This window comes from Macadamia integrifolia, chromosome 3, assembly GCF_013358625.1.
Source record: "Macadamia integrifolia cultivar HAES 741 chromosome 3, SCU_Mint_v3, whole genome shotgun sequence".
Lineage (NCBI taxonomy): Eukaryota > Viridiplantae > Streptophyta > Magnoliopsida > Proteales > Proteaceae > Macadamia > Macadamia integrifolia.
Window position 1 is genome coordinate 5,188,983 of NC_056559.1, and position 27,186 is coordinate 5,216,168.

At 37.6% G+C, this 27,186-nt stretch overlaps 2 protein-coding genes across 3 annotated transcripts in view; both read right to left on the reverse strand.

The window, feature by feature from the left end:
- Positions 1–1,734: 1,734 nt before the first annotated feature.
- On the reverse strand, positions 1,735–18,710 carry LOC122073117 (outer envelope pore protein 21, chloroplastic-like). Of its 2 annotated transcripts, XM_042637644.1 has the most exons (6): positions 18,520–18,710; positions 17,781–17,825; positions 17,546–17,620; positions 17,297–17,449; positions 3,949–4,047; positions 1,735–2,104 (listed from the first exon to the last, which is right to left on the reverse strand). In XM_042637644.1, the coding sequence occupies exons 1-6, from the start codon at positions 18,610–18,612 to the stop codon at positions 2,021–2,023; spliced, it is 549 nt and encodes a 182-aa protein (XP_042493578.1). In that variant the 5' UTR covers positions 18,613–18,710; the 3' UTR covers positions 1,735–2,020. The 2 variants fall into 2 exon arrangements, with proteins under 2 accessions (XP_042493578.1, XP_042493579.1); XM_042637645.1 differs by lacking the exon at positions 17,781–17,825 and having other exon boundaries at positions 18,520–18,708.
- Positions 18,711–20,109: 1,399 nt separating this feature from the next.
- The window catches only part of LOC122074826 (dolichyl-diphosphooligosaccharide--protein glycosyltransferase subunit 1A), a 15,598-nt gene continuing 8,521 nt past the window's right edge, over positions 20,110–27,186 (reverse strand). Inside the window, exons 6-10 of the mRNA XM_042639797.1 lie at positions 23,479–23,547; positions 23,254–23,343; positions 21,377–21,535; positions 21,057–21,281; positions 20,110–20,429 (exon numbers count right to left, since the gene is read on the reverse strand). Coding sequence (XP_042495731.1) covers positions 20,238–20,429; positions 21,057–21,281; positions 21,377–21,535; positions 23,254–23,343; positions 23,479–23,547 — 735 coding nt within the window. The 3' untranslated portion in view covers positions 20,110–20,237. The remainder of the gene's footprint in view (positions 20,430–21,056; positions 21,282–21,376; positions 21,536–23,253; positions 23,344–23,478; positions 23,548–27,186) is intronic.

Below are 27,186 nucleotides of genomic sequence, written 5' to 3' on the forward strand. Positions count from 1 at the left end.
AGAACTCAAAAGTATGAACTTGGAAAGGGAGATTAGGTGCTACAGAAATACAGAAGTGTGAAATGGAAAGAACAAGACAGAGATGAGCGTTAGGCTGTTGGCTCTCTCCCTCCCATCTCCCTCCCACCGCACACGCGTCCCACTAGTCTAGTCTAGTAGGTCCATGCACTTCCACTGGCATAGATATGTGAAGCAGAGCAAGCCCTTTTTCAGAGGGAATCAAGGGCTGTACCATACAAAATAAAGCCTCTTGGGACCCTTGGCTCCTTATTTCTTCGTTCTGTGCTTCTTTTCCTCACATGGTGGAGTGGAGTAGAACATGTTTCTCCACTTACTTCTTTAGAAGACGACCCAAAGTAGAAGCAAATGATTTAATTGAGGGGGAAGATGATATAAGAATGTCCAAAGAGGGGGGAGGAAGGGCACCCAAGAGCCACAGCACGCAAGTGTCATACTCATATGATCTAGTATGAAACCTACAACTGATACCCACCAAGACTTTATATAAAATATATAACTAATTAGGATAATGAGATCAGATCTTGGCCATCTCAAAGTCAATTTTAATACTATAGAAAAAAGAAAGTTTTAATATAGATGATGATAATGGCTATGGCAGTAGTAAATAAACTGATTGCGACCCCAAATATCAGGTCAGGCGAGGCTTCATCCTTCACATACCCACCACGTGTTAACACCCCACGTAGAATTTTTTTACGACGGTATGTGCTTACGTGTTGTGCACATGGTTCATGTAAACGGAATCAGCAACAGAATTGGCTTATGCTGATTCCAATTCAGTGGAAATCAGCCTGAACCCTAGAAATCACTAATACCGATTCTGAAAATTCCGATTTGCTTCCTCAAACCATTGTTTTAACTGCATAAGCCTTTTTTTTTGGGGGAATAATTATCAGTCTCCACTCTTTCCTGCCCACCAAGAACTTCCAAGTCTGACCCGTAAGAATGGCAAGTCCAGTCCAACTCCAAGTCCGAGTGAACCATTTTTGACCGCCGGCCCATTGTAGGAATCTTTGTGGGCACACCCAATATCTCATTTCACATGACCTTCCGGCATTAAATTATATCTTCCCTTACCCAAAAAAGGCATTAAGTTACCTCAAGACCGATGATGGTTGAGATAAGATATAATTACGGATGTAGGAAAAGGAAACGCTAAAAGTTCAAAAAAGTCAAACCTCTTGTCTACGGTAGTGCCCCATATAATATTAAGAGGATGCCCAACACCACCAACCCCCCTCCCGCCAACCCCACCCAAAAAAATAAAATAAAAAAATAGAGGCTCTATCCCAATCTAATCAATATTTAATCAAGGGGGAAGAAAAAACAACACATATGCCCTCCCACATAACGAAATGTGGGGTCCATTATGATTATCTCTCCTGTTTTGACCCATGTAGATCCCACGTGGACACTACCATTCTCAGCACTGGCATTGGTGTTGGGTGCAGATGTCTCCCCTCCCCTCCCCCCCCCCCCTTCTCCCCCCCACTGGCGTCGTGGGAAAACCTCTTGAATCAAATTGTCCCAGCCTGCAATGGTTTTTGAAAACTTCAGCTAAGTATGGAGATGCTTGGGTTGTAAATTGGGTTAGGTAGGGCTGGACAGTGTTTGATTTCTTACGGTTGAGCTTGAATTGGCAGTATTACAGGACCAACCCCCTCAGGTTGCTCAATCTATTGCATTAAAGTTCACAGAAGATGACACTTCAAATTGTGAAAATGGAACAGAGTTTTTTTTTTGGTAATTTAGAAGGCCTTGCAAAACAGGCTCGTCCCCTCGGGTACATGTCACAAGACGATGAGATGCCTTCTCAAGAGTTGCCATCATTCAAACATGGGAAGGTTCAAAGTTAACAAATTTTAAAAGTAAAGACTTCAAGATAAATGAAAGTGTCTATATATAGTCTATACCTTAATCAAATGCTACCAATCAGGATAGATTCTTCCTCTGAACAGAAACACAGATTTTCTGACCGCTAACAAAGAAGGTTTCTCTTTTACAGGTCAAATCTCACATACCATTTTCCCTTCATATCCGCATTGAGGGTCCAATTGTTTTCCCTTATCTGCAAATATGGGACCTGCAATAAATCGAAGAACAAAATCGACTCAAAGATTTGAAGTAGTTTTTTCAGTTCAACAGTCAAGAAGACAATATTTGCAAGAGAATCTACTCCATTCATTCCTGTAGCAAGAACTACACACTTTGGAATTGCGATCGAAATAGAACTGGACAATTACAAGAAAATGAGGAGAAACCTTCTACAAGTAGTTCAAGAAAGAACAAGCAAATAGCAGGATGTAGTGACCTTAAGGCTGCAATATTTGCAAACATATGCTGAGCATAACTAACATAGCTTCAAAGATGACATAGAATTAGGGGTTGTGATTGACCTTTTGAGGAGTCATGCCTGGGGAATCTCCTCCTGCAAATAGCTCCTAGGAAAGGATAATCTTACATATCCATCCTCAACCCTTGTTTCTAGCTAAAAACCAGATAAAAGGAAAGAATCTCATGTAACTTACTATTACTCTCAGATCCCTCTATGTGGTTTTTACCCAGAACCAAGGAAGCAAATGGAGCCTAAGAAAAAAAATTCTAAAGAAGCACATACAAATACAAATCAAAATATTTCCACTGAATAAAACTGATGCAGATAAGTCACTTGATGGACTTATTTTATTGGAAATAGGCCTTGGGTTGGGTTATGTATGTGTTGGGCCTTTGATCCCATGGGTTTTATTTGTAATAGCTACTTTAATGGGGCCTAAAATATGGGTAGAAAGTAGGAAAACGAGATTTAATTTATTAGTTTAGTTAGAGTTCTGTTTTGAGTATATTTTCTTTGTTATTTCAGTTTTCTAGTAAGTTTAGGTTTCCCAATTAGTTAAGGATTGGGTGAGGCCTTTCCTTTTTAGTATTTGAGTCAGTTTTGAATCTTCTATATAAGTTTGCAAGGGGCTACAACATTGAACAAGAATTTGATTGAATGAAAGTTTATTTCTGCTGTCTGCAAAATTATTCCCTGAGAAAGGATGATCATCAACTGACATAGCTGAGGGTGAGAGACCCCAGGCTGAGATAGCCATTCCCCTACCCCCATTCTTCCCTTCATTCTCTTATTTCTGTTTTGAACACGAATTTGATTGAATGAAAGTTTATTTTTGCTGTCTGCAAAATTATTCCCTGAGAAAAGATGATCATCAGCTGAGATAGCTGAGGGTGACAGACCCAGACTGAGATAGCCATTCCCCACCCCCATTCTTCCCTTCATTCTCTAATTTCTGTTTTGTTCATACTATCTGTCCCTGAATCTGATTTTTATTGAATTTACTAAAGATCCTACCTGGGATCGGATCACTTCTAATTTAATCTTACATTAAAAACATAAGTGTATCAAAAAAAAAAAAAAAAAAAGGGAGGGGGGGGGCATTCGTTAACTTCAAGACGACCTTGGAAAAACTTTACATTCTAAGTAACAGGGAAGTACATTCAAGAAGGAAAAAAGTATTAACACATGGCCCTTGCAGGAACCCTTCGCCACACACACTCAAAATTTTTCATGTGGAAAAGATGATTAGCAATTTGACCATAGGATAGATTGGGAGTTCCTTAAATAGGCTAAATGTCAAATTCAATGGTCCATTTTAACTGTTTGGTCCACCATGTGTGGGTTCTTGCTTTGTTTTTACAATGCTCTTGTATTCATACAATCCCACTTTTTCAAACAATTTTCGAAGTATAGTAATGAGAAGAAGAGAATTCAGCTTAATCAGGAATTCAATACCAGTGCATTTGGTTGCTGCCACAGCAGCCACATGGCAGTTATATAGAGGTGTGTGGGCATTCCAGAACACAAACCCCCAAAATCTCAACGCGATGAGCCATGCATATTTGTGTTTATATATTCATACACATACATACCTTATTGAAGACTTCGTAGCCTACTTTGAACCTTACATCTTGGTCCTTTTGAAAATTGAATATACTCCAACTAAATTCTGCAGCTCCTCTTGACTTTTTCTGTGAAGGACATCAGATCATAGCAGGTGCAAATATTAGAATAAAACACTGGTGTCAAAAGTACAACCTTCTTTATCAGTTACTGCTGCGTTGTACCATGTGTCCAACTAGAGGTATGAAACCAAGATGACAAGAAAGATGACTAGCTAAAACAACCATAGGTTGATATTTCCATATGATCCCATTACAATTTATATCAGTGGGCATTCTTCTTCTTGCTAATAGGACTTGTTTAATCTGGGAGAAGAGAAGTAAGATAAAACGAGAAAAGCACAGGATATAATCAACATTATCACTATCAGACTCATATCATTGCAATATGGGGCAGCCAGGACTTGGCATGTCTGCATTAATAGGTGAGCCCGGTTTAGGCCCAGTGGGATGATTAATCGATCACAAAAGGAACTATATCAGCAGTTCCGATCTGAAGAAAGAATCCAGTAAGGCATTCAGAGGCTAGTGGATAAAGGTTATACAGAAATTGTGGTTGGTTGACTTCATGGGTCCACCAATGTGCCATGGAAGGTGGTCATCTCATGTCTCTTCTTTCCATTGTACTCACAACTTGTTCCAAGATTGCCTAATTCTGTGAAAGATCGATCTGGCGAAGGCAGGGCCTTTTAGAGATGTGATGTACGATGGGGTTGATATGCATTTCTGACATGAATCGATATTCATACAAATCCAACTGGAGCTCCCTGCTCTCCATCGTTCTCGGTACAATCTCCCGTTCTAATTTTTTTCCCTAAGACGAATTTTAAAGGGTTAAAAAAAAGGAGGGGGGGGGGAATTCAGATAAAGAATGGATGGCCTAGTCTTTGATCCAATGGGTTACCATAGCTCGAAAAACCCCCAAGGCCAAAGTTAAAAAAGTGTTTCCAAAGGGTACAGATACTGAAGCAGATAAATGACAAACAAGCAGAATGCAATCCCCGGTCACAGATAACTATGGACCCAACCAAGCACTAACGGCTATGAACAAATTGAAGGGAGTGGCAATTCTGTAATCTCACAGCAAAATGAGGCCCCAGTTTGGTAAGGCAAATAGGAATATGGGACATAAAGAAATTAACTTTGAAGAGGAGGGACGAATCAGCAATTTCAGCAAAGGTAGAGTAATAATAGACACCACATAAATAGTTAAGGACCTTTTAGTGATTATAATGAATTCAAGCCTTATTTGTAAATAACCAAACTGGTTCATCCTTACCCATCGACATGGTTCGAGAACTAGAGCAAAACATGCAAAATTTCGCATGTTTTGCAAGTATCGACCCAGGTCAAAACGAAACCTTAGGGGATTTTAAAAAATCACCTGTTTTGACCTGGTTTCGACAGGTTTCGACCTTCTCTCGTGCATTTTTTTTCTCTCAAGTGTGGGAAACTTGGGGAAACAATGGAGATTTTCATTTTTTTGGCACTTATTTATGCCAAATATCATTTAAGTAAATGAACATTTACTTAAGATATTATTCATAAATAAGGAAATACCCCCTATTTGAATCCAATAAAAATAGTTTAAAAATTAAATTCCTAAAACACATAAAGTCAAGTCCAAGAACAAAAGCTGAATTTTGGTTATAGGGGCGATTTTTAACTTTTAAATGCTGGGGTTTTTCTCAATTATGAAAATTTTATAAATCCTATAATGTTAAAACATTGTTAAAAACCAAAAGTCCAGTAAAATAATATTTTATTTTGATATTCCTAAAATTATTTTCATTCAGGCGATTTTAACAGCATTCGCACACTTTAAAATAAGTTTGGCCGGAGCATAACTATGTTATTACAACTCAGATTTAAGTAATCTTAGACTTGTTAAAAAACTGATTTTATATTATACCTAATACAAAAAGTCTCATGTAAAAATAAAAATCATTTGACCAATCAAACTTATTATAGAACAAAAGAATTTCTCTAAATGTTGATTCTTTATAACTTAATGTGACTTAATGTTGATTTTTTATGATTTGATGTGGCTAAATGTTGATTTTAATGACTTGATGTGGCTTAATATTGATTTTTTATGATATAAAGTATATATAGCTTACTAAATAATGTTAGAAAATATAACATCCGTGCCTTGAGGGTAGTGAGTCACTACTTGGATGGAACCACCTAGATACTCTACTTGGAATTGAGTCACTACTTTCAAGTGTTGAGTAATTGAGTCACTACTGTTCAGTGTTGATAGATAACTGTTGATGATGTAATATTTTTATCTATATTGGATCATTTAGATTATATTTTATATTTTGATGTAGATTGTAGACTATATATATAGTCATTATATAGTAAAGTTTCAGGATTTAAGCCAACAAGTTAGGGTAATGATTATCGAACCTTTGGTTCACCACACAAGTAAGACTTTATGTGTTTTTTTTATGAAACTAATGATGTGAATGTGTTAGAAATATTTAAAATAGGTTGTACACAAAAAATCAGACAAAAAAAACACTGTTTGGGGGTCGGAACCTAAGTTTCCGCCATACTGGGAAAAAAACCTCCGGTATCCTCGAAATTTCTCAGGTTTCCACTGAAATTTCGGTCTCCCCAGAGGCTGAAGCCCGATACCTTGCCCATCGATAGAAACCAACAAGGGCGATGGATTAAAACCCCTACCGAATGAGATAACTCTCTTGTGTGAACTCTGAACGAAATGAAATTTCAGGCAGATGTTGCTGAAATCAAAACTTGGCAGAACAGTAGAACTGGGTCTGGTTACTTGTTTTGATAGCACGGCAGAGGATGATTTGGGGACAGGCACATCACTCTAAGATTGTGAGTTAACTCCCAAAAACCCTAAGTTGATTGGGTTGGTAATCAGGAAGTTTGAACATGTTACCTGGGGCTGCAAGTACTGCTCAGAAACAAAGAACAGTGACAATAACAGAAAAAAGGAAGAACCAGAAAGGGAAAAACGAAAGGGAACTGGGAAAAGAGAAATTTGAAAGAGAAACTCACAGGTATGGAAGAGGATGGGAGAGAGAGAGAGAGAGATGGTCACCAACCAGGAGCACACCATGAACAGTATTTTCTCCAATATTTCTATTCAATCAACTCTCATTAATCATTGGCTACATGAATATATATATATATATATATATTTATAAAGAGGCTAAAAATATTCCTAATCTTCTTAACTCCCAATCATATCCTGAAACTGAAACAAAATTGTAACTCAATTATATCTACTATGATCCTATTATCAAAATGAATAAAACAATAAAAGGAAATTACAAAAGTAACCCCTAATTAACCCTAGCGAACCAATCACAGCAGGTAATAGTCCCAACTAAAATAGGAATACAGAATCAAGCTGGGATAGAACCTAGAATTACGGCTTTTAGATCAAATAAAGGCATGGCCAGCCGCATGAGATCATAATTTTTCTACCCAAAATAGAATTATAAATTTTGAAGATGACCATACCTAGAACTAGCTCATAAAGACCTCCAGTTGATCCTAATTAGGGATTAAAGTCTAAACAGGCACGGAAATTTGACTACAATAGCCCACATATTTGTAAGAGGGGCTATCCTGGCCTATTACATGGCATCCCATATGTATTGATAGTAACCTCATGGATTCACATATGAGCTAGTGCACAACCTAGCCCATAAATGAATCCAACATGATTGTAGAGATAATTCTTGAGGCTTCAAAGACAGAATATCAACAGATAGAGGATTCCACTAAAGAGTTCCACATTGAAGAGCTCATAGTAGACAAGACTAAAGCCATAGATGATGAGGTAGTGGTTGAAGGCACTCCCCAATAAGGCTTTGAGATTAATGATAAAAAGGAAGATCATGTTCCTCCAATCCTTGATGAGAAGCTTACCAACGCTGATGACTCTATGCATACGACATTCACAGTTGGTATTGATTCAGAGGTCGAGCATAGAGTTTGTTATGCCATCATGGTTCTTTGAAAAGAAAGCTCCATCCCTTTAAAAACTACATTCTAAAACTTTCCAAGCAACCAAAATTTTGTTTAGGAATGGTCAAAGCTGCTACTCACATGTTTCCCCCCTCATCACTCCAAAATTCGAGGACAAATTTTTTCAAGATGGGAAGAGTTGATGTAGATACTTTACCAAACTAGGCTTGTTTTATTAGGATAAACCTAGGGTTGAGTTCCATACATGTTGGACCATTGATCCCATGCGTTTTGAGTGTAATAGGCCACTTTTATGGGCCTAAAATGGGGGTATTAAGATTGCATACGGGATTTATTGATTTGTTTTTATTAGATCAAACACCAAGAAACACGAAAAATAAAGAGACAATAGATCCGCACGACACAGAGATTTAACGAGGTTCACACACACGGGTGGTGTGCTACGTCCTCAGGCGAAGAAGATGTTTCACTATACAGAAGAGAGATTACACCCAAGCAGCGGCGAGAAAACTCGCCCTGAAACCCTAGCTCGAAAAACCCCAAGATACAATGACTTTCTCAACAAGCAACAGTACATTATATATATTCCAAGTCGTGAGTCGACCCATCGGGTTGCGGTCGATCAGGTAGAACCATACCGCGGGGCTATGCTCGCGCACCCCATATGAGATCAGTGATGGGCTCCGAGCTTGCGCTATCCCTCTGCTTCCATCACAAATCTCGGAAAAAATTCCTATTCGGGTCGCCACCAAAATATGTCGGATCATGTCAATCTTCAAAATGGGTCAAGAATTCGAGACAAACTTAACAAATCTCCACCTTAGCTTGAATTCTCCTCTAACAAATAAACAAATAGCTAATATCTTCATCTTCTCCAATAGCCCTCCAAAGGGCTGAACTCAAACATGGCAAACACCAAGTAAGTTCAAGCAATGCTCGAACTTACCAACACACAAATGCTTAGTCAACATATGAGCTAGATTGTCTTCAGTACCAATCTTCAACACTTGAATATTACCTTGAGCAATTATCTCTTTTATAAAATGATACCGAGCATTAATGTGCTTTGTCCTCTCATGATACATTGGATCTTTAGTCAGGTGAATAGCACTCTGGCTATCATGATGGACAACAATCACCCCATGTGATGCAGCTCGGCGATGGACTTAGTTGCTATCTTTTGACTTGATTTTTATTTACTTCCTTTATTGGTTAAAGATTAGATTAACAGTCTTTTATTTAGATTTGATTTTTATTTTAGTTGCTATCTAGGTTTAGTTTCCATTTTTAATTAGCTTCCAAAATTATGTCATTATTTTTTCTTTAAATAGCCCTGTAATGGAGAAGAACTCAGTTTTTTAGAATTGAATGAAACTGAAATTAGATTTTGGATGAAATTATAACTGCCGTGGGCTGCTTATCTCTTGTTCTCTTTCTCTGAAAGTCCCTCTCTAAACTATTCTCTTTTTCCTTCTTATCTTTTTTTTTTCTTTTCTCCTTCCTACTACTCCTATTCTCTGTTGCTGTTATCATTTCCTTGTTTTGGGCGGTAGTCAAAGCCCCAGTTTAAAGGATCGACCTCTTTCTCCTTTAAGGTTGCTGGACTGAGCTTTTGGTTGAAGGAAGCCCTTCCCAAGGCGACTCTAACCCTTGAATATCAGGCCTGAAGGTGACTCATGCTATGAGAAACAAAAACCAGCAACTCAGATTACCTAAACCTACCGCCAGAGCTGTTTGCAGGCACTACAACCCCTATTTGCATTGCTGTTCTGAGGTATTTCCCATCTAAAATCAAGAGGCCCTTTAGTGAAACATCATCGCCTGGAATCTCAGGCCTAATAGAGGGGATTTGAAGGAGATTTAGCCCCAGCAAGCTGCTGGATTCTTCCACCTCTACTGGTTGTCCAAGGAAGAAGAAGAAAGGCTCGTGAGTTGTGGTTTAAAACCCTTTAATTTGGTTTTTTCCATTATACCCCTCAAACCCCTTGATTTTTGTCCTTTAGTATTTGTTCTTTTGTGTAAAAGTCCCTCTTTTGTTTTACCTCCATATTAATACCCCTTCCATTCCACCTTTATTTACTACTTACCCATGCCCAATAATTGCTTCCAAGACTACCCCTGGTCAATAATTCTAATCCCTTTCATATCCCATCAGCTCCTTTAACCTCCTTTCATCCTTTTAAGATCCCTTTTATTTACAAGTCTGCCAATCCTTTCTAGGTTTCTTGTAATTACTAAACTGCCACTTCCCTTTAGTTTTAGTTAATTACAGAACTGCCATTACTCCTTATATTTTGAATTTACTACTTTATTGTGGGCCCTAAGCGTTCCAATTCCTGTTCTTGGAACCCGGATCCGCATCACCATATCCATGCTGAGTTCTCCCAACAAACCTCTAAGCCAAATAGCTTCTTTAATTGCCTCAGTCACTGCCATATACTCTGCTTCAGTAGTAGATAATGCAACTGTAGCCTGTAAAGTAGCTTTCCAACTAACCATACTTCCTCCAAAAGTAAATACATAGCCTGTGAGTGACCTCTTCTTGTCAAGATCACCTGCATAATCTGAATCAACATAACCAGATAAACTATCACCCTTCCTCCCAAATTCTAAACAACACCAGAGGTCCCTTTCAAGTACCTAAGTATCCACTTCACTGCTTCCCAATGAGCTTTACCTGGACATGACAAATATCTGCTCACCACACTGACAGCTTGTGAAATGTCAGGATGAGTGCAAACTATAGCATACATAATGGAGCTAACTGCACTAGAGTATGGAACACGTGACATGTACTCCATCTCTTCATCTGTCTTGGGTGATAGAGCAGCTGAAAGTCTAAAATGAGATGCAAGAGTAGTTACAGGTTTAGCATCTTTCATGCCAAAAGATTCAATACCTTCTCAGTGTACTTCTGTTGAGATACCCACAGCTTCCCTGCTTTTCTATCCCTCTTGATCTTCACACCAAGGATCTTCTTTACTACCCCCAAATCTTTCATCTCAAATTTAGAACTTAATTGTTCCTTCAACCTGTTGACCTCATTCCTATCTTTTGCTGCAATCAACATATCATCAACACAAAGCAACAAATATATGAATGACCCATCAGAGAGTTTTCTGAAATAAACACAACAGTCATATTGAGCCATAACTGAATCAAACATTTTATATCACTGTCTAGGAGACTGTTTCAAACCATATAGGGACTTATTCAATAAACATACTTGGTCCTCCTTACCTTCAATAACAAACCCTTCAGGTTGATGCATATAAATCTATTCTTCTAGTTCACCATGCAAGAATGTTGTTTTCATATCAAGTTGCTCTAACTCCAAATCATGCATAGCAACTAAGCAAGTAGGACATGAATAGAACTATGCTTAACAACAGGTGAGAAAACATCATTAAAATCAACTCCTTGTACCTGACTGTAGCCCTTTGCAACCAAACGTGCCTTGTACCTAGCATCTTCAACACTTGAGGCAGATTCCTTCTTCTTGAAGACCCATTTGCAACCAACAATTTTCTTTCCTATTCTCGGCTTGACAAGCTCCCAAGTCTGATTTTTATGAAGAGATTCCATCTCCTCATTCATAGCAATCAACCATTTTGTAGAATCAATTGAAGTAACAGCTTCAGAATATGTAACATATGTTGCAGGCTCACTATTTTCAATTGTATCTGCAACAGACAATGCAAAAGCAATAAATTCAGCATGCCCATACTTTTGTGGTTGTCTTATATTCTTCCTTGGTCTATCCTTGGAAATACTGTACCGCTCTTCTTCTTGATTCTCTTAAGCATCATCTCCTTCAGTAAAAGCAAGCAGCTGAACTGAAGTAGATTATACTTTGTTTGAAGATGAACCACCAATTTTAAACTCCACCTTCTCTCTAGGTTTTTCTTGACATTCATCACAATGAACAAGAGCTTCTTTCCTCGGATGCAACATAGCAGATTCATCAAAAGTAACATCTCTGTTAATAAGAAATTTTGGAGACTTTGGATCAAGACTCCACAACCTGTATCCTTTCACTCCAGATCCATACCCAAGAAAAATGCATTTCTTAGACCTAGGTTCCAACTTCCCTTCATTTACATGTGCATAAGCAGGACATCCAAATACTTTTAAATTTAAGTAGTCTGCAGGTTTACCTGACCAAACTTCTTCTGGAGTCTTGCACTCAATAGTTGTGCAAGGAGATCGATTCACCAACAAGGTTGTTGTATTAACTGCTTCTGCCCCAGAACTCCTTGCCCAATCCTACATTTGATAACATACACCTCGTCTTTTCTAACAAGGTTCTATTCATACGCTCTGCCACTCCATTCTGCTAGGGTGTTTTAACAATTGTATGTTGTCTTGCAAAACCTTCATTTTTGCAGAACTCATTCAAGTCACATTCACAAAACTCTAGGCCATTATCGATTCTCAACCTTTTAATTTGTTTCCTGGTCTACTTCTCAAGCAAATTCTTCCACTGTTTGAAAGTGACAAATACTTCATTTTTATGCTTCAAGAAATAAACCCAAACCTTCCTAGAGAAATCATCAATGAAAGTAAGCAAGAACCTTGCACTAGCCCCCTTTGAAGCAACCCTGGAGGGCCCCCATAGGTCTGAATGAATGTAGTCCAAAGTTCCTTTGATCCTGTGAATAGCAATACTGAAACTGACTCTTTTTTGCTTCCCAAACACACAATGCTCACAGAACTCCATTGCTTTTGTACTCTGACCACACAACAAACCCCTTTTACTTAATGATGTCATCCCTCTTTCACTCATATGGCCTAACTTCATGTGCCATAAATTTGTGACATCTGATTCAGACATAGATGATGAAGTTGCTGCAACAGACCTAGTGACTGTAGTACCCTGCAACACATACAAACTGCCAACCTTGATTCATTTCATTAACAAGAGAACACCCTTGCTGATCTTCATGACTCCACCTTCAGCTGTATATTTACACCCATTTGAATCAAGAGTGCCTAAACTAATGAGATTCTTCTTCAAATCAGGGACATGCCTAACATTAGATAAGGTTCTGATAATGCCATCATACATCTTGATATCGATCGTTCCCATTCCAATAGTCTTACAAGAAGCATTATTTTTCATCAACACAACTCTACCTCGAATTGATTCGTATGTGGAGAACCATTCACGATTGGGACACATATGGTAGGAACAACCATAGTCAAGAATCCATTCATCCTGTGATCTAACTTTGTTATGAGTCACCAAAAGCATATCAGACTCACTCTCATCTTCAGTAATACTAGCTTCTGCAGAATCATCTCTTTTCTATTGATTTTGAGCACCACCACCTGCCTTTTGCTTATTTAAAAGTTTATAGCATTCAGATTTAATATGCCCATTTTTCTTACAGTAATTGCAGGTCAAATTCTTGTGCTTAGATTTTGATCTAGCTTTCTTTTTGTCACCATCTGAACCCCTTTCATACGTTCTCCCTCTAGCTACCAAACCAACACCATCAGATTTATTGGTAGACGTCAACTCATAATCAATCTTCTGTTTGCTTTGCAAATTCGTTTTGACATCCTCAATAGAGATTGTCTTTCTACTATAAATCATGGTATCCCTAAAATGCTTATAAGATGGAGGCAGAGAATATAACAATAATAGGGCTAAATCTTCATCATTTATTTTAACATCTATCATTTTCAAATCAGTAACAATAGAATTGAACTCAAATATGTGGGATTTAATAGAAGCACCTTCACCCATATGAAGGGTATACAGTCGTTGCTTCAATCTCAACCTATTGGTGAGGGATTTGGTGAGGTAGAGATTCTCTAACTTCACCCATAACTCTGCAGCCGTTTTCTCTGAGAGAACTTCCTACAGAACATCATTCGAAAGACACAACTGAATAGCTGAAAGGGCTTTATCATCCAAATCATTTCAATCATCATCGGATATAGTTACAGGTTTCTTCGCCTTCCCAAATAGGGTTTTCTTCAAACCCTACTACGTGAGAACAACCGTCATTCGAACCTGCCATAAACTAAAACTGATGTTGCCATCAAACCTATCAATATCGTATTTCTTTGAAGCCATGGATCGAAGTAACACAAAGCTCTGATACTAGTTTATTAGATCAAACACCAAGAAACACGAAAAATAAAGAGACAATAGATCCGCACGACACAGAGATTTAACGAAGTTCACACACCAGGGTGGTGCGCTACGTCCTCGGACGAAGATGTTGCACTATGCAGAAGAGAGATTACACCCAAGCAGCGGCGAGAAAACTCGCACTGAAACCCTAGCTTGAAAAACCTCAAGATACAATGACTTTCTCAACAAGCAACAATACATTATATATATTTCAAGTCGCGGGTCGACCCATCGGGTCGCGATCGATCTGGTCAAACCATACCGCGAGGGCTACGCCCCCACACCCCCATACGAGATCAATGATGGGCTCCAGGCTTGGGCCTATCCCTCTGCTTCCATCACAAATCTCAGAAAAACTTCCCATTCGGGTGGCCACCAAAATATATCGGATCGGGTCAAGAATTCAAGACAAACTTAACAGTTTTCCATTTACATTAGTTTCCTTTATAATTGGGGTCTAATTTAAGTTATATTTGTTTTATTAGGACTCAAGTTATTAGTTGAGTCAAGTCATTAATAGTTAGTTTCCTTTTTCAACTAGTTTCTAATTTCAGTTTTTAGTAAGTATTGTATTAAGAGACTAAATTAAGGTTTCCTTTTAAGAGGTCTTTTATTTATCAACTCCCTTCCCCATCAACATTATAAATAAAGAAGAGGAGGCTCCTAAAGCTTCGAACGATTTTGATAAACATATTAATGGATGTTGCTATTGTCTTCTCCATGAAGAGTTGTCTAGTATTTGATCAAGACTGATGGAATTGGTGTTTGATCCAATTGATTCTCCGCGGTAGGAACCCTGAGAGGTCCTCTTCTTTTTCTTTTCTTCTTCTCCTCTCAATTAGTCAAGAATCTACTGCTGCTGCAACCATCTACAGGTAATTGATTCCATCTTCTTCCACGGTTCTACCCAGGAAATCTTCTTAGTTTTCTATTTGATCCCTGCTGCCTGAAACACTTTCAGCCATCCTCCGTGGCTGAAAATTGAATCGAACCTCCGTCCCACCTAGTACTACCTTCGATCCAAACCTGATCCAATTCTGACCAGCCAATTGGGAGATAATAGAAATCTCCCAATTTTGTCTTCTATTGACCTATTCTGCCCAGATTTGAAATCAATAGACCTGCCTTGATTTTTGTTGGTTTCTATGGGTGTTGAATCATATTATCAGCTGGATTTAGGCCTCTTACAGTCATTGTCAAGGCCCTACCATCTATTGTTAGTTCTGTTCACAGATTCTTAACAGTTATGCAATTGGTTGGCTGTTGTAGACTTGGTTTTCCGTTTTAATCCTGTGTTGCTTTGTATTGCTGTTCTACTTTGGATATTGATTGCTCTTTGATAAGTATTCTGGATTTTGTGATTAGTGGCCTTGCCAATCCTAGTTCTACAAGGAGAAGCTTTGTAGTCCCAATATACAAAAACAAATGTGATCCAAGGCTGCAACTACAGAAGCATAAAAAGCTAATGAGCCATACTTTAAAACTTTGGGAGAGGGTGATTGAAGTCTGTATGAGAAAAAAGAATCGTATCTTAGTGCACCAATTTGGCTTTATGTCACATAGATCTACGACTGAAGCTATCTACTTATTGAGGATGCTCATGGAAATACATAGGGAGAGCAAGAAGGATCTCCATATGGCCTTTATTGACATGAAAAAATCCTATGACAGAGACCCTAGAGATTCAATCCGACAAGTTCTAGTGAAGAGATGGGTGTCAAGTAAATATGTGGATGTAATTAAAGATAAGTATGAGGGCGTGGTGACTAGTGTGAGATTTGTGAGCAGCCAGGCAAGGAATTCCCAATTATAATTGGGTTACATCAGAGATCAGTCTCAAGTCCTTGTCTATTTGCACTTATCATGGATGAGCTAACCAAGAGCTTTCAAGATGAGGTCCCGGGGTGTATGCTCTTTGCCGATGATATTGTTTTGGTGGATAAGACAAAGACAGGGATTAACACTAAGTTAGAGCTATGAAGATTAACCTTAGAAACAAGAGGCTTTAAGATTAGTAGAACAAAGAATATGATGTGTAATTTTAATCACACTATGATAGATAATGACATGGTGAAAATTGAGGAAATACAGATAGTGCAAAGAGACTTTCTTAGATATTTGGGATTAATTATAATTAAAAAAATGTGACATAGAGGATGATGTTTCACAAAGAATTAAAGTAAGATGGATGAAGTGGCAAGGTGCGACCAGAGTACTATGTGACTGACGTATCCTTTTAAAGCTTAAAGGAAAATTCTATAGCATTGTTGTACAATTGGCTATGGCGTATGGGACGGAATATTGGGAAGTTAAGAAGTGCCATATTGCAAAACTATGTGTAGCAGAGATAAAGATGTTAAGATGAATGTGTGAAAAAACTAGGAAGGGTAAATGAATGAATTTATTAGAGCTGATTTGGGAGTTACCCTGATGAATTCATTTGAGATGGTATGGTCATGTGCAATGGATGCCTAAGGGCGCCCCAGTAAGGAGTGATATGATTCCGATTGAATGAGCTATAAGAGCTAGGGGCAAGCCTAAAATGACCATAGGAGATGTTTGTGAGAAATGACATGCTTAGATTGGATCTTATATCAAGTATGACCTCAGATAGAGCCTATTGGAGAGCAAAGATCCATGTAGCCAACTTCATTTAGTGGAGATTCTCCTGACTTTTGGGTTGTACCTCTTTCCTCTTACTTTCTGTTTTTAATTTTTCATTTCTCATCTCATTTCCTATCCCTCTTTTCTGATCTCTCCCCCACCCCCCTCTTTCTATTTTGACTTCAGTTTTCCCAACTCTGTTTTGTTTGAATCCATATAGCCGACCCCATTAAGTTGGGATAAGGCTGAATTTGTTGTTATAGTTGTTGTTGATTACTTGATCGTATCTATACTGATCGCAGTTTTTTCCCAATCCAATAAAGCCTATAAATAAATGTTTGCCAGATTGCTTCAACATGCAAAGTGCCTTTCTCATAGATTGGGACTTTTATATGTGCTATGTTATCTAAAGTATGTTCTTAGTTAAATGATTTGAAACAAAGTCCTTAGTATCCTCAACTTTGTATTCCTATAAAGTAAGAAAAGAGAAGGAAAATAAATAAATAAAAACATATTGACAACTCTCAAATATATAATGCACACACACAGTGTTTTTTCTTCAAATTTACATTTTATTTTCCAGCATCGACCACATACCTCTTGAAAATCTTTATGGGCATCGTATCTCCCCTTGATGTTAAAACTTAGTTGACCATTAGTTGTGAGGGGAAATTTCGTCTTCCCATGGACTGTATATCTGAATTTATCCTGTTTATCATACCGTAACCCAACACCAAGGGTAGTTGATAACTACAAAACAGTTAATCATCACATATGTGAATTTAGCTTATCATCTGAAAGGATGAAGAAAAAGGATAAGAAACAAAGTAGAACAAGAGGAGACACCTCAGGGTAAAAGTTTCTAATAATCCCACTAAAATAACCCAGATCTCCACTTCCTGTATCTAGTGCTGCATGAACCTGCCACAACAATCACGTTTAACTTTAACAATCAAAATGTTCAATAATAGCAACTCGTGTACTCCTAGTGGTCTGAATTTCGATATAAAAAAGAGATACTGTTGTCTGAAACTATATTAGGAAACAAATGAGATAATGCTTGACATGAGACCAATTAAACCTTCTTCAGCATTGTTGCTGAGATTTTAAGTCCTGTTAGTAACATCTCATTGGCTCCCACAATCAAAATCACAAAAACATTCTTTACAAATCAAACAAATACAATTCAACTTGAATCCCAAAAGTTATTCCAAGTGAAGGAAACTTAATCCACCAACCTGGACTATGATTTATGATTTTTACTAGCTAAAAGGGAAAAATAATTACCAGTTGGGAAAAAGCTATCCAAAAGAACTAGGGTGATCGCTGTATTTAATGACAGCAATTTAGGCCTCTTTCTTGTAAAGAGATAACACACTTAAGTGAATTGTCTGGACCTGGACTAAAGAGTAAGCTACGGAATGGGTAGGACTATGACAAGAAAAATGATTGCAGGCCTCAATATGATAGCGGGCTCCATTTTAAGGTTTCTGCGAAAATTCATTTTCATAAAACACGAAGAACGAATTCAACAGAAACCAATATTCTATCAATACTAATAAAACCTCCTTCACTTAAGCATAGGTGAGATTGAGAAACTGAATCAAGAAAGAACGCAGACATGGAACACAATGGGGGACCAGTAGCTAACACGAATCGAATTGAGTAACCGCAAAGTCACATAAAAGTGGAGGAAGATTAAAAAGAAAAGGATAAATGATGAAGAAAAGATTTGATAAGCGAAGAAATGTTGAAGAACAAGAGAAGTAGAATGGAGAGAAGAAGATAGAGAAAGAGAATATAAAAGGGAAAAAAGGTACCTGGAAGTGTTTGTTGGTGGCGATGGGGAAATTCTCCTTGGCATGGATTCGAAGAGCTTTAGAGTCTCCGCCATACCTCAGAGAAGTCTCCATTTCTTCCAAAGTTTCAGAACTTCAGTTCAAGTTAAAAACCCTTCAGGGAGAGAACAGAAGCTGCTTGAATAGAAATATGGTACGGTAAAACTAGTAACTTGGAGCCTTCAATCTATTTACTGAAAAAAAAAAAAAAAAAAAAAGGAGCCTTCAAGAGTTTCTCCTTCGTCAGTCATCAGAAAAAGGACGATAGGGCCCCGTTTGGTTGGAGGAAAAGTGATTGCAAACTATAATTTTCAGTGGTGAAGTAAAATGAAATGAAAAGAAATTATGAAAAAGTTTTTCAAGTGAACTTACAAATTTATTTATTTTTTCAATAAAAAGAAGTGAAAATATTAATGATATTTTGATTGAAAAATAAAGTAAAATTCTTAGTATATATCTGAAGATTTCATAATAGTATCACAAATCTTTATGAATTTTTTGGATGTCCAAGGATTTGCACCATTATCTCTTCTTTTTTTGTTGAATATTTCACCGTTATTTTCAAGGTTCTTTTTTCATATAAAAATTTCAATTTTAAAGTTCACAATTTCCATGAAAACTGAAATCATCAAAACAATTTATTAACGTTGACTAGAGTTACAAAAATGTGAGAAATGGAGAAAATTATCCAAAGGGTGGACAAAGATTAAGAGAAAGAATAGTGATCGAAAGAATAAGTGGAAGAGAGGAAGAGAAGGAAGGAAAGAATAAGAGGGAGAGAGGAAGAGAAGGAAGGAGATTGAAAAAGAAAGACGGAGCGGCAAAACTATGCCACCACCTGTCCTTCCATTGTTTGAGTCATGTATTGTTATTGCTGTCTCTAGTATTGTGAAAAATGAGAGAGAGCTTTCTTTTGTAAAATTTCATACTCAAAATGCAAACTTATACTCTGCCCATATTGGTATATTTGTTTGTTTATTTGAAATGTTCATTCTTTTAATTTCTTTTGTTAGGTTTTCATGATTTGTTTTGAGGGGGCAAAAGTGTCATTACAAATCTCCCCGCCTTCCCCCTCCCCTTCCCCCTTTTTATCCAATGGTTGAAGACATGACCGGCTGTGCACAAAACCTTTTGCCATATATTTTACGGAAAAATAATAATTTTTAATATTTGAATGCAAAGAGAATACAAATATTTCTTTGAAAAGTAAAAATATATTTTCAAAACAATGCAAAAATTTTCTTTCACTTCCCTTGCAACCAAACAGAGTCATAGTAAGTCATTATATTCTAGAAGGGAGGTCTGGTATTTGTGACGCATTTAAACCATTCGATTGAGATCCATCCACAATCAGATTAGACATTCCTTCCCCCATTATAACCTAAAATGAGGCCCAAAAATGTGTTTTAGCGACCCGTCGAACAAATTCCCAACCCATAGGTGTTGGATTTGTTCCGACCCAATTAGTGGAAATGTGAACCACTTTAATGTGCAAAAAGCATATTTTGACAAATTCAAATCACATGAAAAGGCTAAAAGAATTATTTAAAAAAAAAAAGGCAAGAAGGAAAATTGGAGTAACCCATAAAATATATTCAACTAAAACACCAAAATTCTGATCAAAGAATCCCCAAAATTAAATATTTAGAAACATGACAAAAATATCCTTAGCTTCTAATCCGGATAAATTAACCTATTGATCAGATTTCGTCCAAAAACTCAAGCAGTTCATCCACATCCTGCCTCAAGGCCACCAGTTTCTGTTGAAGAGAAGCAATCCTGTTCTCAATTTCCCTCCCTCCTGATTTCTTTTCATAACTATCCACCACCGTCGAGTGCTTCAACATCAGTTTCTCTTGCATCTCCCTCTCCTTCGCGACCAGCTCCTCCACCTATATTAGAAAAATCAACAATGATTAAACATAGTTACAAATGAGTACTATGATATGCTAATGAAATAGGCGTATCTCTGCACAATGGTGCAAACGTTTGGACATGGGAGCTAAATTAACAAAATAACAATTTAGAGCAGGAGATATAATTTTCCAGATTAAGTGCCCAGACAGAGGAAGGTGAGTGCTTTTGTAGGTGTAACTTGAGCAGTAATGAAAAACAAATAAAATGACTTTTTTCCATTTGTTCAAAAATGCTTCAAAGATTATCAAACTATCAATAACATAAAATCTTCAATGATGTAAGAAAACCAAGACTGGGACTAGAAGTGCACAAGATGGGGCGATGCTTATAGAAAATAAACAACGAGTGAGATAAGGTTCCAGATTTTGCAGTAAAACAAAATTGACAGCTTGCAAAAACCTTTCGATTGCAAGTAGTGTGCAGGCAACCAAGGGATATAGGTGGACAATTGGCTAATGATATTCAAGTTAAATCCCCATTTTTTTCAAACAAGAAATATGAGCTTTAGTTGAAAATCCCCATTTTTTTCCTAGTAAATCTGGAAAAAAAAAAAATCCAATTTAACAAAAAAAGCAGCATCAGATAGAAGAAACCCAGCCAACCTTGGGCCATAGCTGAGCAGCTTGGGGAGAAGACTGCAAGTATGCTAGCAAGGGTTTCAACTCTTTTGCCAACTCTTTCAACAAACCATCAGCTGCTTTACGAGCTGCTTTACAAGATTGTACATCCCCTGTCCTGGAGAGGTCATGCAATGATGCTTCCAGTTTCGCATGGACTGCTAAACAGCGATTGATGATGTTCAGGAATTGCTGCATTGCTGCTTGCACCTGAAATTAAAATGCACAAATCAGAAAAGGAAGGAATAAAAAACTACATTTCCTTTCGGACTGACATGTCAAGATCTGAATAAATTTCTGTTTACCTCATCCCACTGTAGCTTTGCCAGATAAGAAGCAGACGACTTGGATATAGTTATATCAGCATGCAAATATACAATGCAAGCAATGAAGAGGAAGAAGAACCCAGATATCAACATCAATGGCTCCCTAAGCAACGAAAGGGTATTGAACTTGTAATAAACCTGAAAAAGGACAGTACAATTCAGAAAATTTAGTTCCTAAGCAGTCTACTGAAAGGGTAACTACTAGTAGCATGACCTGCTTTACCATTTAAACCAACATAGGTTACAGAAACTTCCCCAGAAGATCTCGTAAATAAACTAGACAAAGCCTTTTTATTTCCTTCCCATAAGAGCTTACCACAACTTTAAAATTACAAACATGCATGAAGAGATCTAGACATACATGACATTTTTCAGGCATATTGAAACCAGTCAGAAGTTACAGAACACATACTAGATCGGATAAAGTGCCAGTATAATTTTTCATACTGGGGAAGGTACAACTGCAGAAGTTTATTCATGTCCATGGAGACATCAATTTGTTAAAATAATGGTATACTGTTGGATTGCCCAATCTTAAATTGGGGTGCATCAAAGAAAGCCTCCAAGTTGACATCAGGAGAGACAGAGCAACCATGTAATATCAATGACAGAATTTTAGCCACTGAGGAAACCATTTTAAAAGCACTGACCACTCCAAGAAAAAAATAATATCCTTCTCTTGTCACTTGGAAACAAAGTAGTTGTTCTGAGATGCGGCTTTCACCAAGACTGTAAAGCAAAACACATCGGTTAGTTCCTTCCAGCCTCAGTCAGAGGGTGACTGAAAATGTTAGGAAGCTATAAGCTTTATCTCTTATACACCTGGAGTCTGTCCTTTCTTTCAGTTAGATGAACCCTATATCTCCACGTTATAAAAGCTGTACCCCCTGTTGCAAGGGAGGCAGCATTTTTGTTTTGAGTTTCAGAAAGCCACAGCTACCCAACCATCCCTGCTTTTAGCAAGCCGGGTCGGTAAATCCCAATAAGGCAAAAAGGGGCTACCCTAAATAACCAAAATCTAAAATACAGTTTGGACCATATTCAAAAATAGAATCTACAGCATTTGGTCTTTCATCCTCACAAAAGATCTCAGCATTTTATCCCAAACCCTCAATATATCTCTCGAGCTCTCCCACATATCGATAGGGAAAAAAAAAAAAAATCCCCCCCACTCGTTAATATAGAGTCCTGGGTTATGCCTCTTCGTAAACAAAGTCACAGTCGTATATTGCCACGGAATTCTAAGTAAAAAATCCGAAGAGGTACAATTTATGATCCCCAAGAAGTTTTACATCAATTGTCTACACCAATGAAAAGACCTATTTCCTAAAAAGAAAAGGCAAAACCCAAAGACCTAAGATTTTAATGTGCAAGCACATAAGGAGACTTGTGAGTCTCAACTCTCAAGGGTTGACCAAATTGTTTTCAATTTTGAATTTTTGATTCATATGGTCAAAGAGTTTGTGTTGTGAAGAGTCCAACATGCGTCATAGAAACATTGCTCTGCAATCATCACATCAACATGTGATCCTGAATGGCCAAAAACCTCATCAATATAGACAATCAATTGATTTCATTATTCATACATTTTCAGGATACATTTAGTCAAAATTTCCTCACGCACTAAGACCGTAGTATTACTTATTAGAAACACCAAGCGCAAGATCCTTTTTCCGAAAGCCTGACTTTCCTCTCATGTAATATGCATTGATGCAACTACTAACTAGAAGAAACTAAACAGAACCAATGAACCACGACCACCTTATCATAAAGTCTTGCAAGGATGGAACAAATACAATTGAGGAAATAAATAAAGAAATATTAATTATTATGAGGAAAAGCCACAAACAAAGTACCTGAAAATGCACATTATGCTCTGGCACAATGTTAGTCTTTTCTAACACAACCACTGGCCTGCCAGCAATATCTAAGTGGGAATACTTGACCTGCATTACACCTTAAGCATGGTAAATAAAAGGATACAACATCAACCCAAATTTGAGATGAAGTCGGATAAAAGAAAGTGAAAAATGTGAAACAAAGGAACAGATTTAGAGAGAGAGAGAGAAAGTACAGTATACCTCTTGCCATTGTTTTACATCAAATGGAACAGAAACAGAAATGTCCTTTGACCCTTCAGGCAAGACGACCTGTAGTCGGAGGAGACCATGTTAATGCCAACAACAAAGGGATTTGCATTGCACCATAGGATTCAGACACTTGAATTTTATTCAAAGATCACAAGCTTCACAGTTGCACACACACAAAAATCATGTTTGGAGAAATACAGAAACAATATTACTAGCACCTTATCATGGTAACAGAAGATGGTGAGACTATACATAAATACATTTCATAATTGACCAGATTAGTATATATTTGTGCACAGCGAGAATAATTCATTGTAGAGAGCTAAAGGGGGATATAATTACATAAGAAAATCGATCTCATCATGTAGATACCCCTTCAACAGAACACAGATCATCAAAAGGATCTCAGACGACCCACCAAAGCACGAAAGCCAGGATTTTTCAGAAAATGGTTAGTGTGAGCACACTTCAAATGGGAATCCATTTTCTGAAAGATCCTGGCTTTTATGCTTTGGTGATGCAAATTCTAACCACACAAAAACTGCCACAATGCCCCCACACCTTAAAGTAAGCTTGAACAAAACTGTAGGAGAATTTGATTAACATTTTGTAGAAACTAGTTGTTATGTAAGACAGCGCAAAGTAGTCAAATCCTTTTGAAGGGACCTGAAGAGTGAGTGAAAAGATATAGGAGTCAAAAGAAGCAATAACTTGAACTACCAATTTTAAATAACTCAGGCAACAGCTGAAGTTTAGGATCTCATGTCAAGATGACTGAAATTTAGCATCTCATGGGTGGATATGACTTTTGCCGGTTCTAATATTTGTGATGTTGTGGGTAAGCTTGCCTTCAACCAAATATGGATGGAGCAGAATCTCAGGAAATGGACCTTTAACTCTAGACCTCTTCAGAAGATTTTGGGACTTCATTTCCTTTGACATCAAAGAAAACCTTTCTCCTCTGTTTCCTCTTCTTGTATTGACTCCCAGGAGAGGATACACAGGTCAAGAAAGATTGCAGGGAAGTGCAACCAGCAAGCCCCAAGGGCGAAAGATAGCAGGAGGGATATCAGTGCTTTGAGTTCATTTCTAAAAAAGGGATCTCACTGAATAGGAAATAAAAGAAGTCACGTGGAGATGACAGCAGTATTACGGAGAGAGAATATGGCTGTAAGAAAGGAGGAATGAGAATAAAGAGAGAAGTGCAACGTGAAAGAACTCATAAACAATTTTCTTCACTCTTCAGAGAAAGTTTGACTGAGTTATGGTATAACTGGCCAAGAGCTAATGCTCTGCAATCGGTCCAGTTAGCGTTCTTGTAACTTGTAGGAAAGAGGGTTCCTGCATCTGCTGACTCATGGTTTTGAATAAATGTGGTTCCCTATGTTTCTTGATGTATTACAGCCATTTTCCCAGCAATTCGTCTGACTGTTTGTTAATGATGTCATCATTCAACTAGCCTCCTGTATAATATGTTTTGGAGTGCTTATTTCTGTCCCCTGGCTTCATATCTAAGGTCTGTGATTATTACAATGTGCTTCAGAACTACTTGCTCTAGCTTTACAATACATCTTTAGTTTCATTGCTGTTGGGTGACCGTTCTGTCATGAGCTGCTGTATCTAGAGTCATAATTAGTGATCCATTTCTTCCGGAAGCTAATGATTATCACATTCTGTGAATAGACAGGGCATTGAGGAATATCTAGAAAGGAATTTCAGGAATCGATCTTATTAGGCTATATTTGTTAGTCAGTCTTTCCAATTGTAACTAGAGTTACTAGACGCAGTTTCCTATTGTTAGGATAGTTGTTAGCTAGAGTTAGTTTCCATTTCCTTTTATGATTGTAATCAACAATATTATAAATAAGATTAGTTGCTTGTGGTAGACTTAACAAATGTACGCACAGTTTGTTCCACATCTGGTTTTCTCTCATCTCCCTCTAGTCTCTTCTCCTCCTTCTTTGGTTCTGGTTTCTCAAGTTCTTAAATTGTTACATGGTATCAGTGCAATGAAGAAGAAGAAAAAAATTCTGCAAGTCTTAGAAGAGGGAAGGTCACCTTAAGTCGAAAAAAAAGGGGTTTCTAATCTCTATCGTTTGCTGGTTTTTGCAGAAGTTGTTAGCCTGGATTTGGGTTCTCTCTCATAGTTGAGAATCTGTTGTGTATCTGTACCAGATTGGGCTATTTTTCTGTTCAAAGGTTTACTGGTACCAGAATTTACAGAAATTTTTGGGTGAGCAAATAAATTCATTAACAAGAAGAAGGATATACAGAATTGACATTGATCTGCATACTTTCAAATTTATTGCTTTGGTGTGCCCCAGATCGCATTAGTTTGGGGTTGCAATTTTTTTAAGATTGGTACATGCATAGAATGATGGTTTTCATATCTATCATTGGTGGTTATTGGCTCAGATTTTTGAAATCTGGCCTATCTAGGATCTTTTTAGCAGCTGCTCTTTATTATGGGATTTTTTGTGCTGCTCATCCTTCGTGATGCTGTTTATTTCTGCCATCTGATGGTGAATTATTCTTTATTGCATCGTTTCCATACTTTTTCCATGTAGGGGAAGTTTAGAGAATTATTAATATCAACTCAAGTCATCAGTTGAAGATTATTATTATTTATTTTTTCATGTCATCTACTCATGTCCTCAGCAACAATTTCATCTATGAAGATAGTTATTCGTGGTATTCAGCAACAATGCGATTTACCAATGGTCCACAGCAATCTATTGTTTTTTGGTTCACAACAATCTTATGTTGTTTGGTTCCTAGCAATCTTATGCTGAGTTATTTGATCTCTGGGATGTTGCTAATTGGCTCAAAGTGACCTATACCCATGGTTTAAAGTATCTCCGATACCGATACAATATCCTCTGATATGTATCTTAAATTTAGCCGACCGATACGATACGTGAAATTTTTAAAATCTTTTCGTATCAATATATATGCTACGATACATACCAATATGCACCGATACACCATCGATACGTACTGATACTCTATGAAAAATATAAAATCGAGGTGAAATATACGTATCAGTATGTATCGGTGAGTATTGGTACGAATCGGTGAATATCAGTACGTATTGATGAGTATCGGTAAGTATCGATCGGTACGTATCGGTAGTATCGGTAATGCAAGAGTAGAGTACAAGTAACTAACTCTGCAGTTTATAACCCCAAACAATACAAATAGGAGCAAGAAACAAATGAATAATACCATCAAATAAACCTTCAATGATACAATACCCATATAGGAGCAAAACCAGCCCAAAACTCAACCCGATAGGAGAGAGAAAAACCTTCTATAGAGCTGGAGAGAGAAAGGTGCGGCCAGGTTTGTGGGAGTCCGACTGAACTGCACTTTTGGGTGTAGATAGTCCCTAGGGAGGGTACAAAAACCCCCAAAGTTGAGAGGATTCTGATGGCTGGTTGTGAAGTTACAAGCTTTCTTGATTTTCTGACCTATGAGAGAAAACTGAGAAGAACCTTCAAGAACAGCAGCTGAATGCTTCCAATAGTGACTAAGTAAGGATCATGGGACCCTTATGAGGCCTGGAATACCTTGATTGAAGACCTGGCTGAACAGAGTACAGAAGAGAGAAAGAGAGGAGATCGATCTCTCTCTATTCCCACTAGGATTGCTGATCGGTTCTAATTTCTGCAGACTTTTATCAGAATCTAAATTATATCA